We start from the raw sequence: 23,284 nt of genomic DNA on the forward strand, positions 1-23,284 counted from the left end.
GAACCCATGTCTCCGACATATGGCACCTCGAGGGTATATCGTCTAGTTTTTGGTGGGTACACCCCCACCTTACGGGGGGATTCCCACAGTACCCATTCACCTCCCACAAGGTGTATGGGTCTGTATAAAGCATTTTCTAGACGTTAAAAAAAAGGTGGGCCATCAGCTTGTTTGCCATCCTAACTTGTATAAAAAAAGGCAAGAGTAGTGTAGAAACAATTTTTTTTATACCACTGAGGTGGCAAACAAGCATACGGCCCACCTAATGGTAAGCGGTTACCGTAGCCTATGAACGCCTGCAATACCCGAGGTATTACGCGCGTGTTGCCGAAGTAACCTCTTTACCCCCTTTTTGAAGAACCTCATGCAGTAGTCTCTTGGGAAAACGTCGACAGGGAGCTCATTCCAGAACCTGAGTGTTCATAGGAGAAAACATCTCTGAAACCGCTTTGTACGCGACCATTTAGGCTCTTAGTTATGAGGGTGAACTCCCTGTCGATGGCGAGCCGTACGATAGAAAGTGGCCGTAAGTCGACAGGAAACTCTGACGTTTGCTATTAGAACAATAAATATGCATGCCTACATCGCTTAAGGTAATTAAACATGTGCCAAACATTGGATTGGATTTGCTCGAAGAGAACTCTCACAAAGTTAAGTTCGCCTGTTGTACATCTTTATTTATTATAAATTATAACAATTCTCAATCTGTATTTATGTTACTGTATTTCACTTGAATTATTCACTTGTCATTGTATATTTTTATTTATGGTGCAATAAAGAGTTAAATAAATAAAAATAAATAAATAAACTTATTTCAATTTAAATAATTATCAAAATGGATGAAGAATTAGCAAAGACATTTTTCTTTGACAGTATACAATAGCGGGGCACTATAGTTAGATCATCGTTGTGATTTTTTAAGGAATTCATCACAGTGGGTCAACTGACCTAATTTCACCATCATCTTTTCATCTTCCCTTGGAGCTTCGCTATTGTATATCATTAAAAAGAAAATCTTTGCTAATTCTTGGGTTGAGTTAACTTTGTTTAATGGGTCAATCTCCACGCTGTCCCTTTAGGGTTTCTAAAATAAATCACTCAAGCCCAAATCACTTGACTTAATCCTCATTATTCCATTCCATATTGCTCCGTCATTGCATGCCAATGATACAAGTGTATATTTTATTCATTAGAAAAAAAGACACGGCAAAAGTATAAAATATCTCACCGGCGAATGCCTGGTAGGTGGGGTCCTGTCTGCCGTCTTTTCCGCGAAGTCAGCGACAAGCACGCGCGACTGCTGAGGAATCTCCGTCTCCAGGAATATCGACTTCACCTCATCAGCCTCGTGCTGGAAAGCGATGTACGCTTGAAGGTATCCAGCCATTGATAAAAAAAAACAAAACACACAATCAGAGACTAAAAACTGACTAGGCTGTATGGGCCATGCTGTTTGCCTGTCCATTTTAGACGAATTTTAAAACAACAACATCCCAGACTAAAAAATGGCGCTGAAAACGCGCTGTAAACCAAAAACCTTTTTAACCATCCAATGAATTCTGTAGCCAAATATAGACTACTGTTTACCCACAGAAAAGTTATCAATCAATGAATGTGTCTATGAATTTATCTCGACTGTAGTTTAAAAGCGAGTGTCGTAGTACTACGATTTATCTCGACTGTAGCTTAAAGGCGGGAGTCGTAATAATATGATTTATCTTGACTGTAGCTTAAAGGCGGAATTCGAATTCGATTTATCTCGACTGTAGCTTAAAGGCGGTAGTCGTAGTACTACGATTTATCTCGACTGTAGCTTAAAGGCGGGAATCGTAGTAATACGATTTATCTCGACTGTAGCTTAAAGGCGGAATTCGAATTCGATTTATCTCGACTGTAGCTTAAAGGCGGGTGTCGTAGTACTACGATTTATCTCAACAGTAGCTTATAGGCGGAAGTCGAATTCGATTTATCTCGACTGTAGCTTAAAGGCGGGAGCTGTAGCACTACGATTTATCTCGACTGTAGCTTAAAGGCGGAATTCGAATTCGATTTATCTCGACTGTAGCTTAAAGGCGGAATTCGAATTCGATTTATCTCGACTGTAGCTTAAAGGCGGGAGTTGTAGCACTACGATTTATCTCGACTGTAGCTTAAAGGCGGAATTCGAATTCGATTTATGTCGACTGTAGCTTAAAGGCGGGAGTCGTAGTAATACGACTTATCTCGACTGTAACTCAAAGGCAGGAGTCGTAGTAATACGATTTACCTCGACTGTAGCTTAACCAGTTAACTGTGATTGACGAGTATACTCGTCATGGAGAAATGGCAAAATCGCCGCGTTACCTAGCATACTTTCGTCAAGATCCCCTGCCTTTAATGTGTAATACTAATTTTATCTGCCATCTGCTGTCAGTATCTACATAACATTAAAATTTTTACTGACATGCCTAGAACGACAAAAATCCCAAAAAAAAAAACAAATTATTTATTTATATATTTATTCACAATTTGTGTTTGTTGTATTTACATTATTTTCACCGATACCTTTCCTGTACTGGATTACCCAAATTAAATTATTTTCACTCGTAACTACACTGGGTTGGCTGGAAGAGATCTCTTTCAGAGATAAGTCCTCCCTTGCTAACAAGTTTTTTTTTTTTTACAACACAGGGAGCAAACGAGCATGCGGCTCACCTGATGGTAAGTGACTACCGCCGCCCATGGTCACCCACAACACCTACGGCATTGCAGGTGTGCTGCCGGCCTTTAAAAAGGAATATGCTCTTTTCTTGAAGGTTATGTTGTCGTATCGGTTAAGTTGTTAAACTAATCGTCGCATGTATTGTTTAAGTGCAATAAAGAATATATAAAAATAAAACTTGTAATTTCACTGACTATCCTAAATAAATAAATAAATCCTTATACCGATACTCACCAAGATAGATGTAATTTATTACGTCGAAATTAATATTTTGACATATCCAAAAAACCAGGAACTACTATCAACGTTATTATTTTCAACACATTTCATTCTAAGATAAATTCTGTCTACTGTTTTAAATTAAAAACTTCTTTCTATGGGAACTTAGTAAGGGGATCATTAGTAAAACAGACCTGTTAGTACTAAATAAAACTGCTCACTGTATAAAAGGTCATTTATTTAGAGCGTTAGTCCAGGAAAAGTTCTAAATAACAAGCAGTTTCATTTGTACTACCGTTCGATTGTTTTATATGGGCCTTACTAACTTGTGACCGAATAAAAGAAATAATTTGTAAAATTGTATATTTACATGTAAATAGTACCTGCATATTTGCTTCTTTATTGCCGTTTCGACGTATATAGGTACCATTTGCTTGTAAGGGCTTTTACATCACGTTAAGTCGAGAGTATGTATTTAAAATATATGTAAACAATACGAAAGTTTAAAATTAACTACAATAATTTGTATTTGTTATATTAAATGAGTAAATTGGAGATACCATAGGTTAAGCATAGCTTTAACAACCCCATCAAAAATATAGTTGTGAGTATATTTTTTTTTTAATTGGAGACCTCAATTATTTGATGTACACTAAATTAGACAATGACAGAAAGCAAGACCCACATAAAAAAAATCTAGTAATTAATGAGCACATAAAAATTTTGTGGAATGCATTATAATATTATACTAAAATCTTACTAAAACAATGCAAAATATAATTCAAAATTAGATCTATAAGGCATTCGTTAAGAATTAGTTTAACTACAAGAAGTTGAATTAACCGGGAGACAGTCTCCCATTAGGATAAGGTAGAAACAATGGAACGCCAAATGCTTCGATTCAAAATTAATAATAAAATAAAAAAAAAATATACCACAAAACCCGATTTCAATCGTAGCAAAACTAGTTGCTGTAATTTAATAACTACTAAGCGATTTTGCTCAAATTTTGATGGAACCAATCTGTAAGTATATCCTAACAGATAAAAAGGAATTTTCGAAATCGGTTTACAAATGAAGTTATAAGGTAAGAAACATAAAAAAGAATACATATAATAGAATTTCACATTTTTTTTTAAATAAATTACTACTCGTGTGATTCTATCACGCATCTGTCTAGTTTTATCTCACTTAGAATTAAGTCGAAAGAGCATAGACATGTCAGTCCGCGAAATAGAATAAGCGAAGTCGATAAGTTGAAAATGGCTTAGAAACCGGAAGCATAAGAGTTCAAAATTTAAAAGATTCTTCTTTCAGTTATGATACGGTAGAAAGAGCAAGAGGATTTTAACTAGAGGGCTTAGATATGAGCGAACCATTAAAAAATTTCGTCGACTACTATAGTCGTCAACGTCAGAGTTAGCAACTTATATGAAGAGCTTAGACAGGATGAATATGTACTAGGAGATGATGAATCATTAAGAGTTAAAATCGTGAAAATTATGTGTTACTAACTGTTCGTTGTGTTTGGAGGACTTAGATAGGGACAAATAACAAGTACTAGGACAACATAAAACACTAAGAGGTAATATCGTGCACAACCAATCAAGTGCTGTCGTAAAGCGTTTGTGTAATGTGCACGGTATAGAGCGGCCTCACCGTGGGTCGCGCGGCGGCGGGAGGCGGGGGCGGCGCCTGCGCAAGCGTCGATTGCGGCCATGCGCTGCCGTCCGCCGCATGCGCGGTTAACTCCATGCCTACCACCTATAGTTATTGCTACTGTTTACCAGCCCTCACTCTGTATTAGTTCTATAATGACTCCGTTACCACATTATAACGTTACAGAAGCTGGTTTCAACCTATTATTTCGAGCGATTTTTTTTTCATATGCATACAATGAATAATATTAGCAAAGGCTACAGTAGCTCAGGAACGCTTGCAACAATAGAGGCATTGTTTATGCATTAGCAAACCTCACGACGTAGAGATCTTTATTGACAGAACCCAGCATGTTCACTGCCACATTTTACTCTACAAACAAGAACGCAGCAGGCAAACTAGCTGCTGGCAACAGAAATATGTGAGAAATAGCGATATGGAAGACAAAATAGACAAAATAGATCTGTAACTTTATATTGTCGTATACAGATGCCATTGAAAGCTGGGTAGGCAATTTTTGGCAATTTTGGCATGTATCAACCTTTTCTAATTTTACAATAATTATTTATATATGAAAACTAAAATTTTAATTCAATATCACAGCGAAGTAATTATAAAAAAATTAAATAGTAACCTTTATTTGCTCGAAATAGCAAGGACCAGTTTAAAATGTGAAATGTAGTTTATGGCAGACCATGGGAATAGTAGCATTAAAGTAGTAAGTAATATGAATAGCATACGACAAATTATTTATTAGAAAAGATTGCACGGCGTCAACTAGAAACGCATTACTATACATTCCAGTAAGCTTGCCATTCATCACAATTAACTAGGATAGTGACAAAAGCTTGTGCGATAACTAATGAAAAAGAAAACAACTTTAGCTCCTAGTAAATAAATCTCAAAATTAAATGCAAAAGGACGTAACTTTGAATTATTATTATTAGAAAAGGCTAAAAGACAATTTGTTCGTATATTCGTATCAAAATTGAACAAATTCTGACTTTAAAATATTTGCAAAAGATTTTTTTTTTAATAAAATTACATTAAAATATTATTGCTGATTGTTACCTTGACACTTGCATTTTCCGGCTCGACATCATCCTCCGCCTCTTCTTCTTCTTCTTCCTCCACCTCTTCCTCTTCAACTTCTTCTTCTTCCTCAAGATTCTTTACCGGAGAATCTTCTTTAAGAGCTTCCTCAAGAAGTTCGGGGGTTGAAAGCTTCTCTTGTTTCTCTTCGGGGGCAGCCGAAACATTATTCACTTTTGCATTTTCCAAGAACTCTTCGGTAGCTTTCTTTACTGAATCTACTGCTTTGTCAACTATATTTTCTGTTAGTTTAATAAGCTCTGTGTCTACTTTCGTTTTGACACTTAGTTCTTCCTCTTCTGAATTATTTTCTAGTTTCTGTAATACTTCTTTGTTTGACTCTGTCGTGGATTCTTTTGGTTCTGGTGTAGATTCTTTGGGTTCTGATGAAGGTTCTCTCTGCTTTTGTGTTTCAGGACTCTTTTCTTTGGATGCCTCTCTATATTCACTAGCTACAATATGAACTGGTCCACTATTGTGTAATATCGTTCCGTTAGTATATGGGCGAGCATGATTATCCTGCACTTCCTGAAATACAAACATTATATAAATATACCTTTGTCTTGTTTACAACTTTTTTTTAATAATCTATATACATCGTTAAGGAACTACTTGAATGAAATTATCTAATCTAATTGCCACAATTTAAAGACCAATATCTTAATATTAAAGTCTATTAAATTCAAACATATTAAGCACGGTTACTCATGCGAAGTTACATATTCGAAACGGATTGGCAATAATTAAATATAATAATTAAACCAAGCACTACAACATTTTATAAATAAAAAAAAAAAATACGCTAAACAAAGAAAAAAAAATAGCATATCTACTATCAACAGCTCTTCACACATCAAACGTCAATTCGAAATTTGAATTAATAAAAAAAAAGCAATATATATGTATATCTATTAATACAGATAAATACGATATTTTAAAAGAATTAAAAATATACAAAACATGAAAAGATATACATTATTTTAGTATGTAGTTTTTAGTGTTTCTATGTTTACTTAATTGCAAAATAACTAATAATCCACTGCCTTTTAACAGTTATTTGTAGGGGCGGGTAATAAAATATATAGTAATATCTGTATATTTATAGATACAATATCTATTTACTGGTCCAATAACGTATGTTAACTCTTAAATACCTGAAGTTTAAATTTTTTTTAATACCGGGCTTGTAAATCGCATTGTGCGCCTACAATCGATTTTATTTTAATATTTGGCTGTTTACATGTTACCAAATGTTTTTTTCAAAATATATACATATATAAAAATATCGTTTTGATTTCTATACTATTTTTCCCCATTACTAAACACTGTAAAGGGTACACTTATATATTTTTTAATTTGATTTTAAAAAATCAAGCTTTTAAGGGTTAGAAAGTACCTAAAAATAATATTTAAGGACAACAGATTTTTAATATATTTGAAAATAGATATCAGACCGATATGGGCGATATCAAAATGGGAGATTACTTTTTTCCCGCCATTAATCCACTTTTATTTATGCATGTCATCTTTCACACTGTCCATAAACCTTTTCTTCGGTCGTTCTTTTCCTTTACATTCTCCTGTCTTAACATGGGGGGAAAGGTATTGTTAGTAAGTATAAGCCTTGTTGTAACCTTAATCCCCATGGCCAGCAATACCCTGTGTGCTGCACCTCCACGTGGTTCCTCCCAGAAACCATCATGGTTATTTCTTGTTGAAACCGTCACAATGGGCTAACTAACTCGGTTTCATCCTCACCTATCATCCTTCACTGGTGCCCCGCCAGCGTATACCGAGAGCGTAGGGTGGATTCCATTATCATCCATTAAGAGCCTGCTTTAACATCAACGTAATGTACTCTATTTTTTTTTTATACAACTTAGAATGGCAAACAAGCTGACGGCCCACCTGATGGAAAGTGGTAACTGTCGCCTATAGACATGAGCAGTACCATGGACATAACAGAGTATACTGTTTCGCCCATGATACCCCCCATGCGTTGCCATTCCTGAGAACTCAGATTTCAGACAGACGTCAGCTTTGACGTCATTAATTTAGTAAAAATCTTTAGTTGTAGAAAAAATTATCAGTTTTAAGGCACGCGATATCACAATATGTTGCGGTCTGAGCTGACCTTAGTCTTGTATAAAAAAAAAAAACGCTTAATTAAGCGAATATTTTAATAGGTCACAGTTATTTAGGTCACTCGGCTTTATCGTAGCTTTAAACAGTTTCCTTTTAAATTCTCGATATAAATTTACAGGCCGTTTTTTGATAAGACTTGAATACAAATTAATTTGTGTTTTTCTTATGCATTTTTTTTTTAATGCAACATAGAATGGCAAACAAGCTGACGGCCCACCTGATGGAAAGTGGTAACCGTCGCCTATAGCATGAGCAGTACCATGGACATAACAGGTTATTGTTTCGCCCATGATACCCCCCATGCGTTGCCATTCCTGAGGACTCAGGTGTTATTCCTCTGTACCCAGTAAATTCACTGCATATCCCACCCTTCAAACCGAAACACAAATAATGTTTAACAACAGTTAATGAACTCACTGGGTTTCTGTCATTTCCTAGAATATTTTTTTTATTCATTCAATAAAACTATTTATAAACATTATGACAGCAAAAGCCAAATCAATGTTATAAACACTAGGTTTATGCTGTGCTAACATACAAAATTATAGTATTTTTTTTATTAGTATTTAACTCCAGATATTTCTGAGCCGCTTCTTTCGTTTCGTAAGGCTCAAAGATGGCGAACTGCATCCCGTAGTGTGAGGCGAGACGCTGTAACGTAAGGCGCTAAACACCGCCTAAAGAAGGCCTCCGGATGAAGTCGAAACAAATGTAAGAAATGACAAAAACAGTGAGTTCACTATATTCCCGGTTACATATGTATATAGACATACAAATTTGTATGATCAATCGAGACTTATCGAGACTAATTGTTAAGTCTTAATTACCTACTTTGATATATGTATATCTTTACCAGAGGTAGACTTTGTACAAAAGTCGATTGCTTGGGTACCTCTGTCCCATTCGTGTTTCTACCGTGAAGCAGTTGTGTTTGCATGGCTGTGTTTCGGTTTGAAGGGTGGGATATGGCGTGTATTTACAGCGTACAGAGGAATAACACCTGAGTCCTCAGAAATGGCAACGCATGGGGGGTATCATGGACGAAACAGTATACTCTGTTATGTCCATGGTACTGCTCATGTCTATAGGCGACGGTTACCACTTTCCATCAGGTGGGCCGTCAGCTTGTTTGCCATTCTAAGTTGTATAAAAAAAAAAAAACGCTGTATTATATTGATATACATGTATATGTAATAAAATAGTAACTGCTCGCTGTCTGTACACGGAACATATATAAGAAAAACTATTATAAGGGGGCTTTATGAACGCAATAGAACCCGCAACAATGATTTTTAGAATTTTTATCTGTTTGTCTGTACATATGTCTGTACGCTAATCTCAGAAACGGCTTAACCGATTTCAACGCGGTTTTCACTAATGCGTTGAGGTTTACTTCACTTAACATCTAATGTTTGATTTATTTCAATCGGTTCATAAATAAAAAAGTTATATCAATCTAAAGAATCACATATAAAATGCTATAAAATAACCGATCAGTTGAATTGGCTGAAACTTTATGAAGGTATTAGGTACGTAATTATCATTTAAATGTATAATACAATATAAGACCGGATTCATGAAGAGTTCCAATGGGAATAATATACGGGTACCACATAGAAGCGGGCAATGCCGCGGGAAACGGCTAGTACTGAATATATTTCTATCATTTTCATATAAAGATTAATAACAAAAAATAAAAATGTGCCAGTATCTATAATAATCCAATGTGCTCTCTAGCCAATACTTTATTTTTTTTTCGATTTCACTTTCCTAACGACAAATGTTAGTCAAGGCTCAGTAACTTAGGTACAGGCAGACAGACACGGCGACAAATAAACAATCCATGCGTTACGGAATTTATTCTTAATTATATTAATGAAAAAAAATAATATATAAATTATAAGAACACAGGAGAATAGACAAAGAATCGATTGTATTACAGAAGTGAATCTGGAATAGATTAAGACAAAAAAAACTTAAAAAAAAAAGCAAACTTGCAAAGGTTACAGGAGTAAAGAGTATGGTAGTTAAAGTATACACAATACATGATACCTTTCAGTGATTATTATCAAATTTATATATATATATATATATATTAATGATTAATTTGCTAAATAGATTTATTACATATATTATTTTCACTATTCAAAAATGCACCGCCTACTTATTTCTCTGTTTGCCCAATAGTCGACTGGTAGAGAACACCGCCCGGTGTTAAGTCCGCCATATGCACATAGCATTTCACTGTGCTTTAAAGTTTAAATAAATAAAATAAAATAAATAAACATTACTTGCTTTTTTTACTAAGATTTTTTTTTTTTAAATTAACTAGTCTATACTAGTTTATAAATTATTACAGTATATGGAACTGTTAATAAATATAGAAATGTAATAAAAATATAACCATAGACAATATGTCGTAAATATTATAAATTTTAAAACTACGTTTATCAAATAAGTCACTCATGTATCGCCCAGGTGTACTTAAGCCCCAACAAAAATTAAAATAGAAAATTTAATAAAAAAAAAATCAATAAAATAAGTCTGGTACACACTATAAGCTGCTGACTACACCTGCCTTACAGTCGTGAGCATATGAACGAAATGAGAGAGATGAACGAATGATTGGTAAACAAAAAAAAAAAAAACTGCTGAAATTAACACAACGAAAATTTAAGGCGGGGGTTATGGATAAGAAGGCTAAAGGCGAGCAGTTCATGCAGTGACCTGTCGCTGCTGGTTCTGCGCGTAGCTCGCGTCCATCTGCTGCTGCACCTCCGCTACCAGGCCCGATATGGCCGTGACAACTGCACGCCACAATTATCATCATTAGACATTTCACAGCCGTTGACTGAAGCGGCTCGCTTTCAGTAAGAGACTGATCATTTTTTATGTTTTTTTTTTTTTTTAATAAAAATGACGGTAAGCCTACAAATATACTCCATACAGAATAGAGTCTCCCTAACCTTCTTTCAAGGGGGTTCAATTTGTAAGTAATGCAGCTTAAGAGTCCCATTGCTAGCAATATACCCTGTCAAGTCGACCTCAACGTGGTCCCTCCTATAAACCATCGTGTTAAATTCCAGGTATATTCATCACGACAATCACTGGTGCCCCGCCAACGTATACCGTTAGCGCAGGCGGGGTACCATTTCATTATCATCCATAAAAAAAAACCCTCTTTCGAACTAAATTCGCCCCGTGATCTCAAATAAGACTCAGATATGATAATTTGAAAAAGGAACGCACCGCACGCACACATTTGCACGTGTCAAACATCATTTGTTTTTGTAATAGCAATAGTTATGAATCACGCCCTTTGTTTGAAATATCCGGATTGTTCTATGGTTTAAATCCACAGGACAGATAGTCAGCATACATATTTGTTAACTGACTGTATCTTTTCATACTTATTTTGTATGCATAAAACACAAACTGTGGACTGTAAGCCCTGTTCAACAACAGCTACGTGTGCTAATTTCTTATTTTACCTAACGACTGCATATCATTTAAAGTTTAAATAAGTAAGTCATTAAGGGCATTAGGGTATCTTAGTATATTTAAAAATAGATAATTCATGTTTTAAGGTGTACCTAATTGGTAAAGACACGTTTGTCAATGACTAATATAATGACAAAATCGCATTGAATTTTTATTTTATATTATAAAATAATTTATGCAAAGGCAAATATTAAAAAGTACGTTCTCCGTGTGGTCCCGGCATAGAATAGGCCACCCCTTCTTTTCCCGTGGGTGTCGTAAGAAGTCACTAAGGAAGGGTCACTAAAGATGGGCAGCAGCATCCCTTCCTAAAACATCTTTAAAACCAAACTGCGGTTGCCAATCCACCTGCCAAGCGTGGCAACTACTGCTAACCTCCCCCCCCCCTCCTAAGGGGGAGGCTTATGTTCAGCAGTGGATAGTTAAAGGCTGATAGGAAGATGATGAAATACTAAAAATATTTTTTAGTACTTAATCCAACTGACGAACATTATCTTTCATGTATGGCGGTGTTTCCCAACGTGTAGCCACGCCTCACAAAGGGGCAATTTGATAGTTAAGGGGGTGGGCAATTAAAAAGTGGACTCGAAGCGATTTTAACTCTCTTACTCCGGGCCATTTAAATGCAACGCTAGTAGATATCGGTGCCAAATTTAACAAAAAAAAGTAAATAAAAAAAAAAATGCTATAAATATTTATTAAGTAAAATTTCGTTTAACGTTACCAAAATATCAACTGGGCGATTAGAGTTGTCAAGTAAACTTTGTCCGGAAAAATTATGTATGGGGGCATAAAAATTTTAGAAATGTTCAAGTGGGGCATGTCACAAAAAGGTTGGGAAACACTGAAGTAAAGTGTATTTTGTGATGTAAATTTTATATCGCACGAGATAAAACACTTCAAAATCTTGAAAAATACAAAGACTGATTGTTCTACATCATCATCACTTCAGCCATTAACCGTCCACTGCTGGACATAAGCTTCCCCCATAGACTGCCATAAGGAACGGTCCTGAGCCACCTGCATCCACTGACACCCTGTAATGCATTTGAGGTCGTCACTCCATCTAGTGGGGAATCGTCCTAAACTGCGTTTCCCCGTACGGAGTCGCCACTCAACAACCTTTCTTTGCAATCGGTTATCGGTTCTTCGAGCTATGTGACCAAGTCGTTGCCATTACAGCTTGCTTATCCTTGTTCGATATGAACACCTCTTAATACCGATAGCGACGTTGTTACTTTATTTTTAATTAATTAATCCTCAACACACTACTTTATCAATATCCGCCGCATTTTTTAATAGCACATTATTATTTTTCAACCATACCTATTCTGATTAACTATATGGCTGCTAATTTCGATTTTACAAATCGTTCATATTTTTCACAAATAAAACAATGTAAATAAAAATAGTTCAACATCAAAATAGACTCTGAAGGACGCAAGACCAAAATAGAATGATGCATTAGTAGAAAGCGCGTGCCAGGACTGGAGCCCGTCCAAATTAATCATCATTACGGGTCGTCCACGTCCACTTTTGTACCCACGCTACTTATTAACACAGTGTTGGGAAGAGTTCCCTATATTGACAATGAGGGGCAATGCCCTACCTTAAAATTAAAGGCCCTAAGAAAATTATATAGAGTCGCTTTTTCGAACTTATTTAATTATGCTTTCTGCCCTACCACAAATTATTTTGCCCTACCTTAAATTTAGGTCTAGTTGCGGCCCTGATACAATATGGCGGGTGGAACCACAAGACATTATATATATATATATATATATATATATATATATATATATATATATATATATATATATAAAATATAATGTACCATTAAAGTATATAATATTATTTCAGAGGTTATTGTAGTGACATTCGTAAATCCATTTTTCAAAAAGGTAACAAAAATAATACGAATTAGCACAAAACCAGGAGGCCGTTTGGAAAAAACAAATTGAGAAAGTACAATTATGCTTATATTATAGTAAAACAGCATAAAACTTAGTATTTGTGTCTGTTTATATTGATCTAGATTTTTACATAGAATGTACATAGATATATTTATAAAAATAATATATAGGTACGTCTATTAGTTATCTAGTTCCCATAGTACAAGCTCTGCTTAGTTTGCCACTAGATGGCGGTGTATGTCTTGTGGAACTATTTTATGTCACATTATATATGACATATATTACTACGATTTTTTTCACTGAACAGACAAACAAATCATACTAATATTATAAATGGGGGAAATATTACTAAATGATTTGCTAAATTACACTTTCTCAAAGTTAAAATAGGTACTTTTCGTGTAGATTCCAAATACGCCTGGGAACAAAATAATTTTTAAGGGCTAACTCATCCCGATGCAGTAACTTTGGTCGTGCGTGCAAATTAAATATATAATATCAACGTAAAAAAACGTAACCGTCACCATGCCGCAAGCTACTACTCTAAACATCACACCTCAAATTCATTTAAGGTTGGCAGAACTGGCATACACGGCAAATTCAGTACTATTTTAAATACCTATATCTTTCGCTCACTCTTCGTGTAATGCAATAATTAGTTATAAAATTATAGAAATTCGTTTAACTTAATTGTGTAATTTACACTTAGACTTAAAACAATTGTTATATATAGAATAATATTTTGTAAGCTAATAATATAAGGGCAAAAGAATAGCCCTTGGTGTTAACGCGTACGAAAAATGACAAGCACACTTATCAATAGCGTCACGAAAATACATTGTAAATTCGGATAAAAGACAGAGACATAAAATATATAAGTGTGTAAGAGTGAGGGAGAGATAAAATCGGCCAGTCGAGCGAGCCTCGAGAGGCAGTACCGCGTCACGCTGCGCCAGCTGACCGACGATCCTTTGCATTGCTCGCTCGGTCTCTGCCAAGCGCGCTCTCAACGCTTCCAACTCGATGTCCCCTACACAAGGTTATTGCGTATACTCCTGAGTACACATAAAGTTAGGGATCTGACGCGAATGTACAAGATCTATCCAGATATGTGTGTATTTTTATTATTTTTTAAACTGATTCCAATCTGAGTTATTCATTAATGTCATATTACATAGAATATTCTAGTTTGAAGACGAGATAATTGATGATATTCCAAACCAATCGGTACGCAATATATAAAAAAAAAATTGAATTTTAAAATCTATTAAAAAAAGAATAAGAATTTCTTAATTTTAAATAAATAATTTGAGCTTTATCGCCCAAATAAAAAGACTTACATTCCATTCAACAATACATTACCTATCCAATTTAAATTCCCGCGAAATTTTATCAATACCTACACCGTATTGCGAAACTTTTTTATCGCACATGAAACGCGGAATGGTCGAGGAAATAATATTATACGGTTATGATAAAATTAATTCATGTTAATATTTTCTTATTTTTAAAAACAAACATATATGTATGTACTTACTTGTGTCTCTCTCTTTAGGGCCTGCTTGCAATAATAAAGTAGAATTATGTATACCAATATAAAATATTATTTATTATATAATAAGTTTTACCAGAGGGAGACTTTGTACAAAAGTGGGTACCTCTGTCCCATTCGTATTTCAACCGTGAAGCAGTTGGTGTTTGCATGGCTGTGTTTCGGTTTGAAGGGTGGGATATGGCGTGAATTTACTGGGTACAGAGGAATAACACCTGAGTCCTCAGGAATGGCAACGCATGGGGGGGTATCATGGGCGAAACAGTATACTCTGTTATGTCCATGGTACTGCTCATGTCTATAGGTGACGGTTACCACTTTCCATCAGGTGGGCCGTCAGCTTGTTTGCCATTCTAAGTTGTATAAAATATATATATACTATATGCTTTCCAACTATATTGGCTTGGCTGGGAGAGGTCTCAATCAATTAAATCCATTTTAAATCCACAATTATAAAGGATTTTTGGTAAACGTTATTTATTACATTGCATTATTCGCAAGATAGTATACAAGAAGCCAACTGAACAACACTGTTGAGAATTTATTTATTTTACTTTTAAAAATAGAATTCCTTTATTTGTTTTTTTTCTGCCAATTAATGTTTTGTTATTAGAGAACGTCATTTTTAAATATGACTATTAATGTTCTAGAAAAAAAAAAAAAAAAAAAACAATATATCTTTTTTCAGTATTTCACAATTCACAAATACCATGGGCGTCACAGTAATATTATGTCTATGCAAATACAACTGCCTCACAGCAGAAACGCGAGTGGGATAGAAGTACCCATGCAACCACTTTTGTACAAGTCTGCCTCTGGATTAGAGAAACCAGTTATAAGTACCACTAAGTTATACAAATTTTGTTTGATTTTTTTTTTATAATGAATAAATTTTTTTCCTGCTTTAACAGGAGTACAATAATGTACCGGACAAAGTGCATAAGAGTGGTTCAAAAACTATTCCGTATGTTTGAATTGAAAATATTTCAAGTGGAAATCTCACCTAGCTTATCAGGCGAGGATCTGGAGTCATCGCGGAAGACCCGCCGCCGGAACTGCGGGTCGGGCGAGACGGAGTCATACGGCACCGTGGCTGTACGCTTGAACAAGATCTGAAAGACCAGGCATTTTTTTTTATAAAAATACTAGAAGACTCGAACCAACTATTTTTGCTCCCAACCGCCATCTATGAGCTCTATTTTTCCTTATCAATATAAATTCAAATCATCTTTATTCAAATATATTTGTTTACAAACACTTTTAAATAGTCATTTTTTAATCTACTGCTGGGTTCGGAAGATTGTTATCTGTTGAGAAGAGTCCGCAAGAAACTCAACAGTTACTCTTTTAAATCTATGTTAACACACACATAGTATATATATATACTCGTATATATAGTTCGGCACCCAGCGTGAAACTATTCTCCGCACCCGTAGATGCACGTGTAGAATGTCGTGAAGGCTTCCTGATCCAATCTGCAGTGTATGCTGAACCTCTTAGTATGTAACTCGTCTATTATCTTGAATCAAATTCAACGATACACGGTTGCCTTAGAAGAGCCTTCATCCATGAATGCCATTTAAAGTCTATCGTACGATTCGTCCGGTTTCAGGTGACACTTAAAATCGTAAAAAATCATAGCGCGAAAATGTTCTCGACGCAAATCCATTTTTCAATGTGACCCTATAATTTTTTTTAATTAGCTCGCAAAAAATATGGAGGGAAGTTTTGAATTTAGAACGTACCTAATTTTAGTTATAAGTAATCATATTTTTAAATAAATTGTAACTGGCCAGTTTCAGATACATAAAAACTTTTTCTCGCAATACTTTCTAAGTGACCTGGTGGTCTACCATGAAATGAAATTCCGAATTTTCGGGCTCAATTTCGTGTTTTTGTTTGTACCGAAATCGAGCCACTAAATGGAACTTAACATTTCATTCATCATAAATCCTATCCTAATAGTCCAGAGGAACGATATTTTAACATTTTTAATAATTTTAAACGGCATGTATTATGTAAATTTAACATCAAATTTCTGTTTAGTTCGTCCCCGAAATTTCGGATATCATTTCATGGTTGGCCTACTGGTATTACCTTGCTAAGTGTGTACACGAAGAAGACGATTATGCAGATGGTGTAAATCGGCATCACGAAGCCCATTGAGGACTTGGGCGCCGGCACGGGTCCGCCGGGGGAGCCCAGCGGCGGGCGCATGCCAGGTATGGGCGGAGGCTGTAATGTTATGTACATTTTTAATACATTAACATTTAAAAAAAAGCTATCTTACTAATATAACACAATTTTAACTAGACGATGTCGATATTCGTACTTGGAAGATATTTAAGAATAATTAATATGAAGTTTTTTTTTTATACAACTTAGAATGACAAACAAGCTGAGGGCCCACCTGATGGAAAGTGGTAACCGTCGCCTATAAACATGAGCAGTACCATGGACATAACAGAGTATACTGTTTCGCCCATGATACCCTCCATGCGTTGCCATTTCTGAGGATTCAGGTGTCATTCCTCTGTACCCTGTAAATTCACGCAATATCCCCCACCCTTCAAACCGAAACACATTGTTGTTCAAGCAAAAGTTAAATTTAATTCAACCGTTAACTGTCCACTGTCCGACACAGGTCTCCCCCATAAGGTGGATAATGCCAGTAATTGCCTCGTTTGACAGACGGGTTGACAACTGTAGTTAAGCTTTGTTGATGTTTTAAAAGAGACACCGCTGCCTATCTCTTGGCCATTAAGTTCCCTTAGTCGCCGCTTATGACATCCACGGAAAAGGAAGGAGTGGCCCATTCTATGCCGGGACCACACACCAACACCAAAGCATGGCAAGCGTGATTACCATTTTATCACCCATAAAAAGAAGTACAAGTGTAGGGATACTCTGTGAAAACTTATGAAAAATCTGCCAACTTATATTCGGGAATAGAATAAGTGTTAAAACATATTCTGTGGTCCCATTATTATAATTATGAGGTTGGATAACTTATAATTATGTTTCTGTTATATTAGATCAAGGGTCTCCAAGCTACGGCCTGCAAGGTAAATCCGACCCGCCAGCGCCATCAATACGGCTCGCGGCAGCTTAAGCCTAGTGTCATCAATCCGGCCCGCAGCAACCAAGGGCAGAAAAATTAAAAATATTTTGGCCCTTGGAACATATTTAACTTATTTACTTTTACCACAGGGAGATTTTGTACAAAAGTCGTTTGCTTGGGCACTTCTGTCCCATTTGTGTTTTAACCGTAAAGCAGTTGTGTTTGCATGGCTGTGTTTCGGTTAGAAGGATGAGATATGGCAGTAAATTTACAGGGTACAGAGAAATAACACCTGAGTACTCAGGAATGACAACGCATGGGGGGTATCATGGGCGAAACAGTGTACTCTGTTATGTCCATGGTACTGCTCATGTCTATAGGCGACGGTTACCACTTTCCATCAGGTGGGCCGTCAGCTTGTTTGCCATTCTAAGTTGCATAAAACAAAATACTGGAAAAATCACTATGGCCTTAAGGCTTCAAAGATAAAAAAAAAACCACTTTGCAAGGCGCAAACAGATTAGTACTACAGAAGCACGACTAAAATCAATTACATCAAAACGATTTACGAACTACAAAAAAATCTTCAAGTGTTAATTGAACAGTATACTAATTAATCGCACGAACGATCGACAGAACGCCGACGGATGGACTGGATTGATCAGAGTTTATAAATACTGCCCGCCCCATTTACGACATCGCGGCTTGATGGTTTCCTGTGTACACGATGGGCAGCGGAGGTACACCGGCGACTGTGCGATTTGACGACGCAACTGCAATCGCATCGACTAATCGACAATATATATATATATATATATATATATATATATATATATATATATATATATATATATATATATATATATATATATATATATATAAGATATATGGTGTATTTAAAACATACTAGCTTATTGCCTGCTACTTCGTATGCGTGGGTATCAGAAGTAAAAAAACCAGCATAGAATGAACCAATCTTTCTTTTCTAATGGATATCTAAGGCGACTAAGGGAATTGACTGGTAGAAGAATCGGCAGCAACGATCCACTTAAAACATCATCAAAGCCTAACTGCGATTGCCGGGGGGAAAGGGATTGTTAGTAATGGGGTCAAATAGCCCCATTACTAGCAATATACCCTGTCAGGTCGACCTCCACGTGATTCCCCCTGGAAACCATCGTAGCTAATTCTAGTTGAATTCATCAGGATGGGCTAACTGATCTACTTTCATCCTCACCAGTCATCTATCACCGGTGTCCCGCCTGTGTATACCGATAGCACAGGCAGAGTTACCATACCATTATCACCCATTAAAAATAAACTGCGCTTGCTGGAGGGTTGGGGGGGGGGGGGGCTGTGAGTAATGAGGAGGTTAGTCTACATTGCTACCAATATACCCTATCAGGTCAACCTCCCCGCGGTTTCCCCTGGAAACCATCCTAACTCAATTATCGTTAAATTCGTCACGATGGACTAACTGACCTGCCTTTTCATCCTCACCAATTATCCATCACTGGTGTCCCACCAGTATAAACCAATAGCGCAGACCGGATTACCATTCCATTATCATTCATTAAAAAAATCCGATTGCCAACCCGCCTGCCAAGTGTGGCAACTATTGGCAAAATCCCCCTTATTAGGGCCTATTTTCACCAATGGACAGTTAAACGCCGATATAATAATAAAAATATGATGATCAAATAACGTCATTCCTATTCTAATTTAAATAGAACAAATTAAAATATGATTCCATACGAGAAAATTGAACCCGAGGCCTTGTTTTCATACGCAGAACAACGTGCTAAAAAACGCACTGCGAGAGCCGTGAAAATATGTCAAGAACGAACAATCCGAAATCAAAATAACAAAATGTTTATTGCGAATAAAATAGAATGTGTTACAACATTGTTAATGATATAGAATATTATGATAAGATACACCTGTGGCCGTGTGGTCCTGGCATAGAATAGGCTACACCTTCCTTTCTCACGGGTGTCGAAAGAACTGACTAAGGGAGGACGAGGGATGGGCTAGCAGTTGTGAATGTGAATGTGAAAAGGACTCTATTTTCCGCGCTTAGCCTCTCATTTGGGCCGTTGTGCGTATGAGTCGTGGCTAGTACAGCCAGCCTAGCCCCGCCCAGAAGCGCAGAAGATTCCTGGGTTCTTCACAGGCCTCACGGAGCGACCTCACCGTTTGGAGGATTTCTAAACGTTGATGGGCCACAGCCTCACATTCCAGGATTACGTGAGCAGCCGTTTCTTCGGCGTCGAAACAGCCTCGACATAGAGGGCTGTCTGTGGCTCCTATTGTGTATAAATGTTTGTTTAATGGACAATGGGCAGCAGTTATGCTTTTATGATATTTTAAGAGATACGCTGCTATTTAACCCTCGACCATTAATCTCCCTTATTGGTCTCTTACGACACCTAAGCTGATAAATAAAGGGTAAAATACTATGCTGGGAGCACACAGCAACCTACCTACAAATATCCGCCTGCCAAGCGTGGCAACTACTGGCGAAACCCTTGTCCGTACAGGATCACCACTCAGGAACCTTTCACTCCCATCGGTTGTCGGTTCTTCGAGATATGTGACCAGTCTTTTGTCAACTCAGCATGCTTATATTTCGGGCTATGTCTGTCTCTTAAAACATCTCCAAAGCCTAACTGGGGTTGCCAATCCGCCTGCCAAGCGTGGCAACTACTAGCAAAATCCGCTCTTGTGGATAGTTAAAGGCTGAAATGATGATGATGACGCCTGTAACTATTTAGTTATAATTTAATTTCAACATTTTCCAATGCATTTTTGTTTTATTACTGCACCATTGTTCAGATATGTCATCAGACAGGTCGATCGGCTTTTGTATTGTAAATATTACCACACCGGCCGATAATTGTCCACTGCTGGAGATAGGCCTTCCCCTATTGGGAAGATTTCGCCAGTAGTTGCCACGATTGGCAGACGAATGACGATGATGAATGGCAACCGCAGTTAGGCTTTGGTGATGTTTTAAAAGGAACGCTGCTGCCCATTCCTCGACTATTCAATTCCCTTAGTCGCCTCTTACGACAGCCACGAGTAAGAAAGGGGTGGTCAATTCTATATCGGGATCACAGGAACAAAATAGGCAATAAAAATATAAATATACTAAACTATATATATATACATATACTAGCTGACTTGGCAAACGTTGTTTTACCATATACATAATTTTTATTATTATATTATTATTATATATTCTTTATTGCACTAAAACATACAGTAACAACAATAAGTTAATAACAATGTTAGCAAAGGCGAACTTATCTCTAAAAGAGATTTCTTCCAGTCAACCTAACGCAGTGGCATAGGAAGTAGTGAGTGGGCAGTAGTAGTGCAAGACAGAAATTTAAATAAATATTTACATAAATTATAAATTTAGAACTATACATGAAAATTTATCTTACTACAATTATTATATTCGATTGTAATCTTGCAACCCTATTGAGGCATATAAAAATCGGGATTAAAAAACAGGGGTTGATCGTAAAAGCGTGAAAATTCAAATTTGTATGTATTTTTCAATGCTAAACCATAATAAAATATAAATAAAAAAAAATATTTAGGGGTGGGTCACTCTTATCATTGAGAGGTATGAAAAATAGATGTTGGCCGATTCTCAGACCTACCCCCCGATATGCACACAAAATTTCATAAAAATCGGTAAAGCCGTTTCGGAGGAGTTTGGTAACAAACACCGTGACACGAGAAGTTTATATATTAGATATAATAACCAGAGGGAGACCCTATGATCTAGTGCCAGTAGTAATGGGTACCAAAGACAATTTAGTCGCGAGACTACATCGGATCGATGTCGTTAGTAACCTTCATTGCGTTCAGTGATGTTTTCATACAGAACTGCGTAATTCGCCAAAACTTCGCGGTTATCAAAATATGAGGTAGGTATGTTTTTTGACGCTTTGAATCGGATGCTGTAAATAAACTATTTTTGTAACATTTGTAGATAGGTTGCCGTGTGCTCCCAGCATAGTATTTTACCCTTTACTTTACCCACCCTTTACTTTTCCGAAGGTGTCGTAAGAGGCCAATAAGGGAGATTAACGGTCGAGGGTTAAGTAGCAGCGTATCTCTTAAAATATCATAAAAGCATAACTGCGGTTGCCAATCCGCCTGCCAAGCGTGGCAACTACTGGCGAAACCCTTGTCCGTACAGGATCACCACTCAGGAACCTTTCTCTCCCATCGGTTGTCGGTTCTTCGAGATATGCGACCAGTCTTTTGTCAACTCAGCATGCTTTTACTTCGAGCTATGTCTGTCTCTTTGGTTTCTTTGTGGATATCGTCATTTTATATTCTGTCACGCAGCACTCCGAGCATATCCCTCTCCATAGCTCGCTGAGTAACTTGCAACTTTTGCATACGAGCAACCATGATAAATAGGGGGAGAAAATTATTGTTAGTGACAGAGTCTAACAGCTTCATTGCTAGCAATATACCCTATTAGGTCGACCTCCACGTGGTTCGCCCTGGAAACCATCGTGCTGAATTCCAGGTGTATTCACAATGATGCGCTAACTGACGTTTCATTCTTTGCCTTTTCATTCTCACTTATCATTCCTCACTGGTGCTTTGCCAGCGTACGTCAACGCTCCAACCGCATGAAGGTCGACCAGATAGGATGTATTGCTGGCAATGGGTCAGACACCATTACTAATAATCCCTTCCCCCCTCAGGCTTTAGAGAGCCCTCCCTTAATCGCCACTTACCGACACCCACGGGAAAAAGGAAGGGGTGGCTTATTCTATGTCGGAACCATACGGCCACAAGGCTGTATGTTATTTTTGAAATTTCAATCTATCCGTGCAAAGGCATCAGTATCTTTACTAATAGATAAACTTAAAAAATATTTAAGCGATTTTAAAAATTCTTTTATCTATAGCAAATTGCATTATCGGCGTTCATCTACCCGCGCGGAGCCGGGGCGGGTCGTTAGTAAAAAATACTTCAAATTAGAATGCGGAATTAATGACTATGTTTAAAAGGTACAGGCTACCTCTGTCCCATTCGTGTTTCAACCGTAAAGCAGTTGTGTTTGCATGGCTGGGTTTCGGTTTGAAGGTTGGGATATGGCGTGAATTTACTGGGTACAGAGGAATAACATCTCAGTCCTCAGGAATGGCAACGCATGGGGGGTATCATGGGCGAAACAGTATACTCTGTTATGTACATGGTACTGCTCGTGTCTATAGGCGACAGTTACCACTTTCCATCAGGTGGTCCGTCAGCTTGTTTGCCATTCTAAGTTGTATAAAAAAAAAGTTCTCTCCACATAGAAAATAGTGCCATGAATCTTAAAAAAATGGGAGTTACTATTATTATAACTAACAAACCCCATTAATTAATATACAAATAGAGTTACCAAAATTGGCTAAGATTTC

General features: G+C 36.8%; 1 protein-coding gene across 7 annotated transcripts in view; it reads right to left on the reverse strand.

Moving 5' to 3' along the window:
• Positions 1-23,284, reverse strand: part of LOC113515767 (resistance to inhibitors of cholinesterase protein 3) — a 62,976-nt gene that overhangs the window by 7,474 nt on the left and 32,218 nt on the right. For 3 of the 7 annotated variants that reach the window (XM_031909775.2, XM_031909773.2, XM_031909771.2), the window contains 7 exons: positions 16,880-17,017; positions 15,786-15,894; positions 14,768-14,788; positions 14,169-14,260; positions 5,651-6,199; positions 4,580-4,684; positions 1,229-1,351 (listed from right to left, as the gene is read on the reverse strand). In XM_031909775.2, the coding sequence (XP_031765635.2) occupies positions 1,229-1,351; positions 4,580-4,684; positions 5,651-6,199; positions 14,169-14,260; positions 14,768-14,788; positions 15,786-15,894; positions 16,880-17,017 (1,137 nt within the window). Of the gene's footprint in view, positions 1-1,228; positions 1,352-4,579; positions 4,685-5,650; positions 6,200-10,543; positions 10,624-14,168; positions 14,261-14,767; positions 14,789-15,785; positions 15,895-16,879; positions 17,018-23,284 lie in introns of all 7 variants that reach the window. The other 4 variants (XM_052899703.1, XM_031909772.2, XM_031909774.2 and 1 more) reach the window with 4 other exon arrangements.

Source organism: Galleria mellonella, unplaced genomic scaffold (genome assembly GCF_026898425.1).
Source record: "Galleria mellonella isolate WM207_F2 unplaced genomic scaffold, CSIRO_AGI_GalMel_v1 utg63, whole genome shotgun sequence".
Lineage (NCBI taxonomy): Eukaryota > Metazoa > Arthropoda > Insecta > Lepidoptera > Pyralidae > Galleria > Galleria mellonella.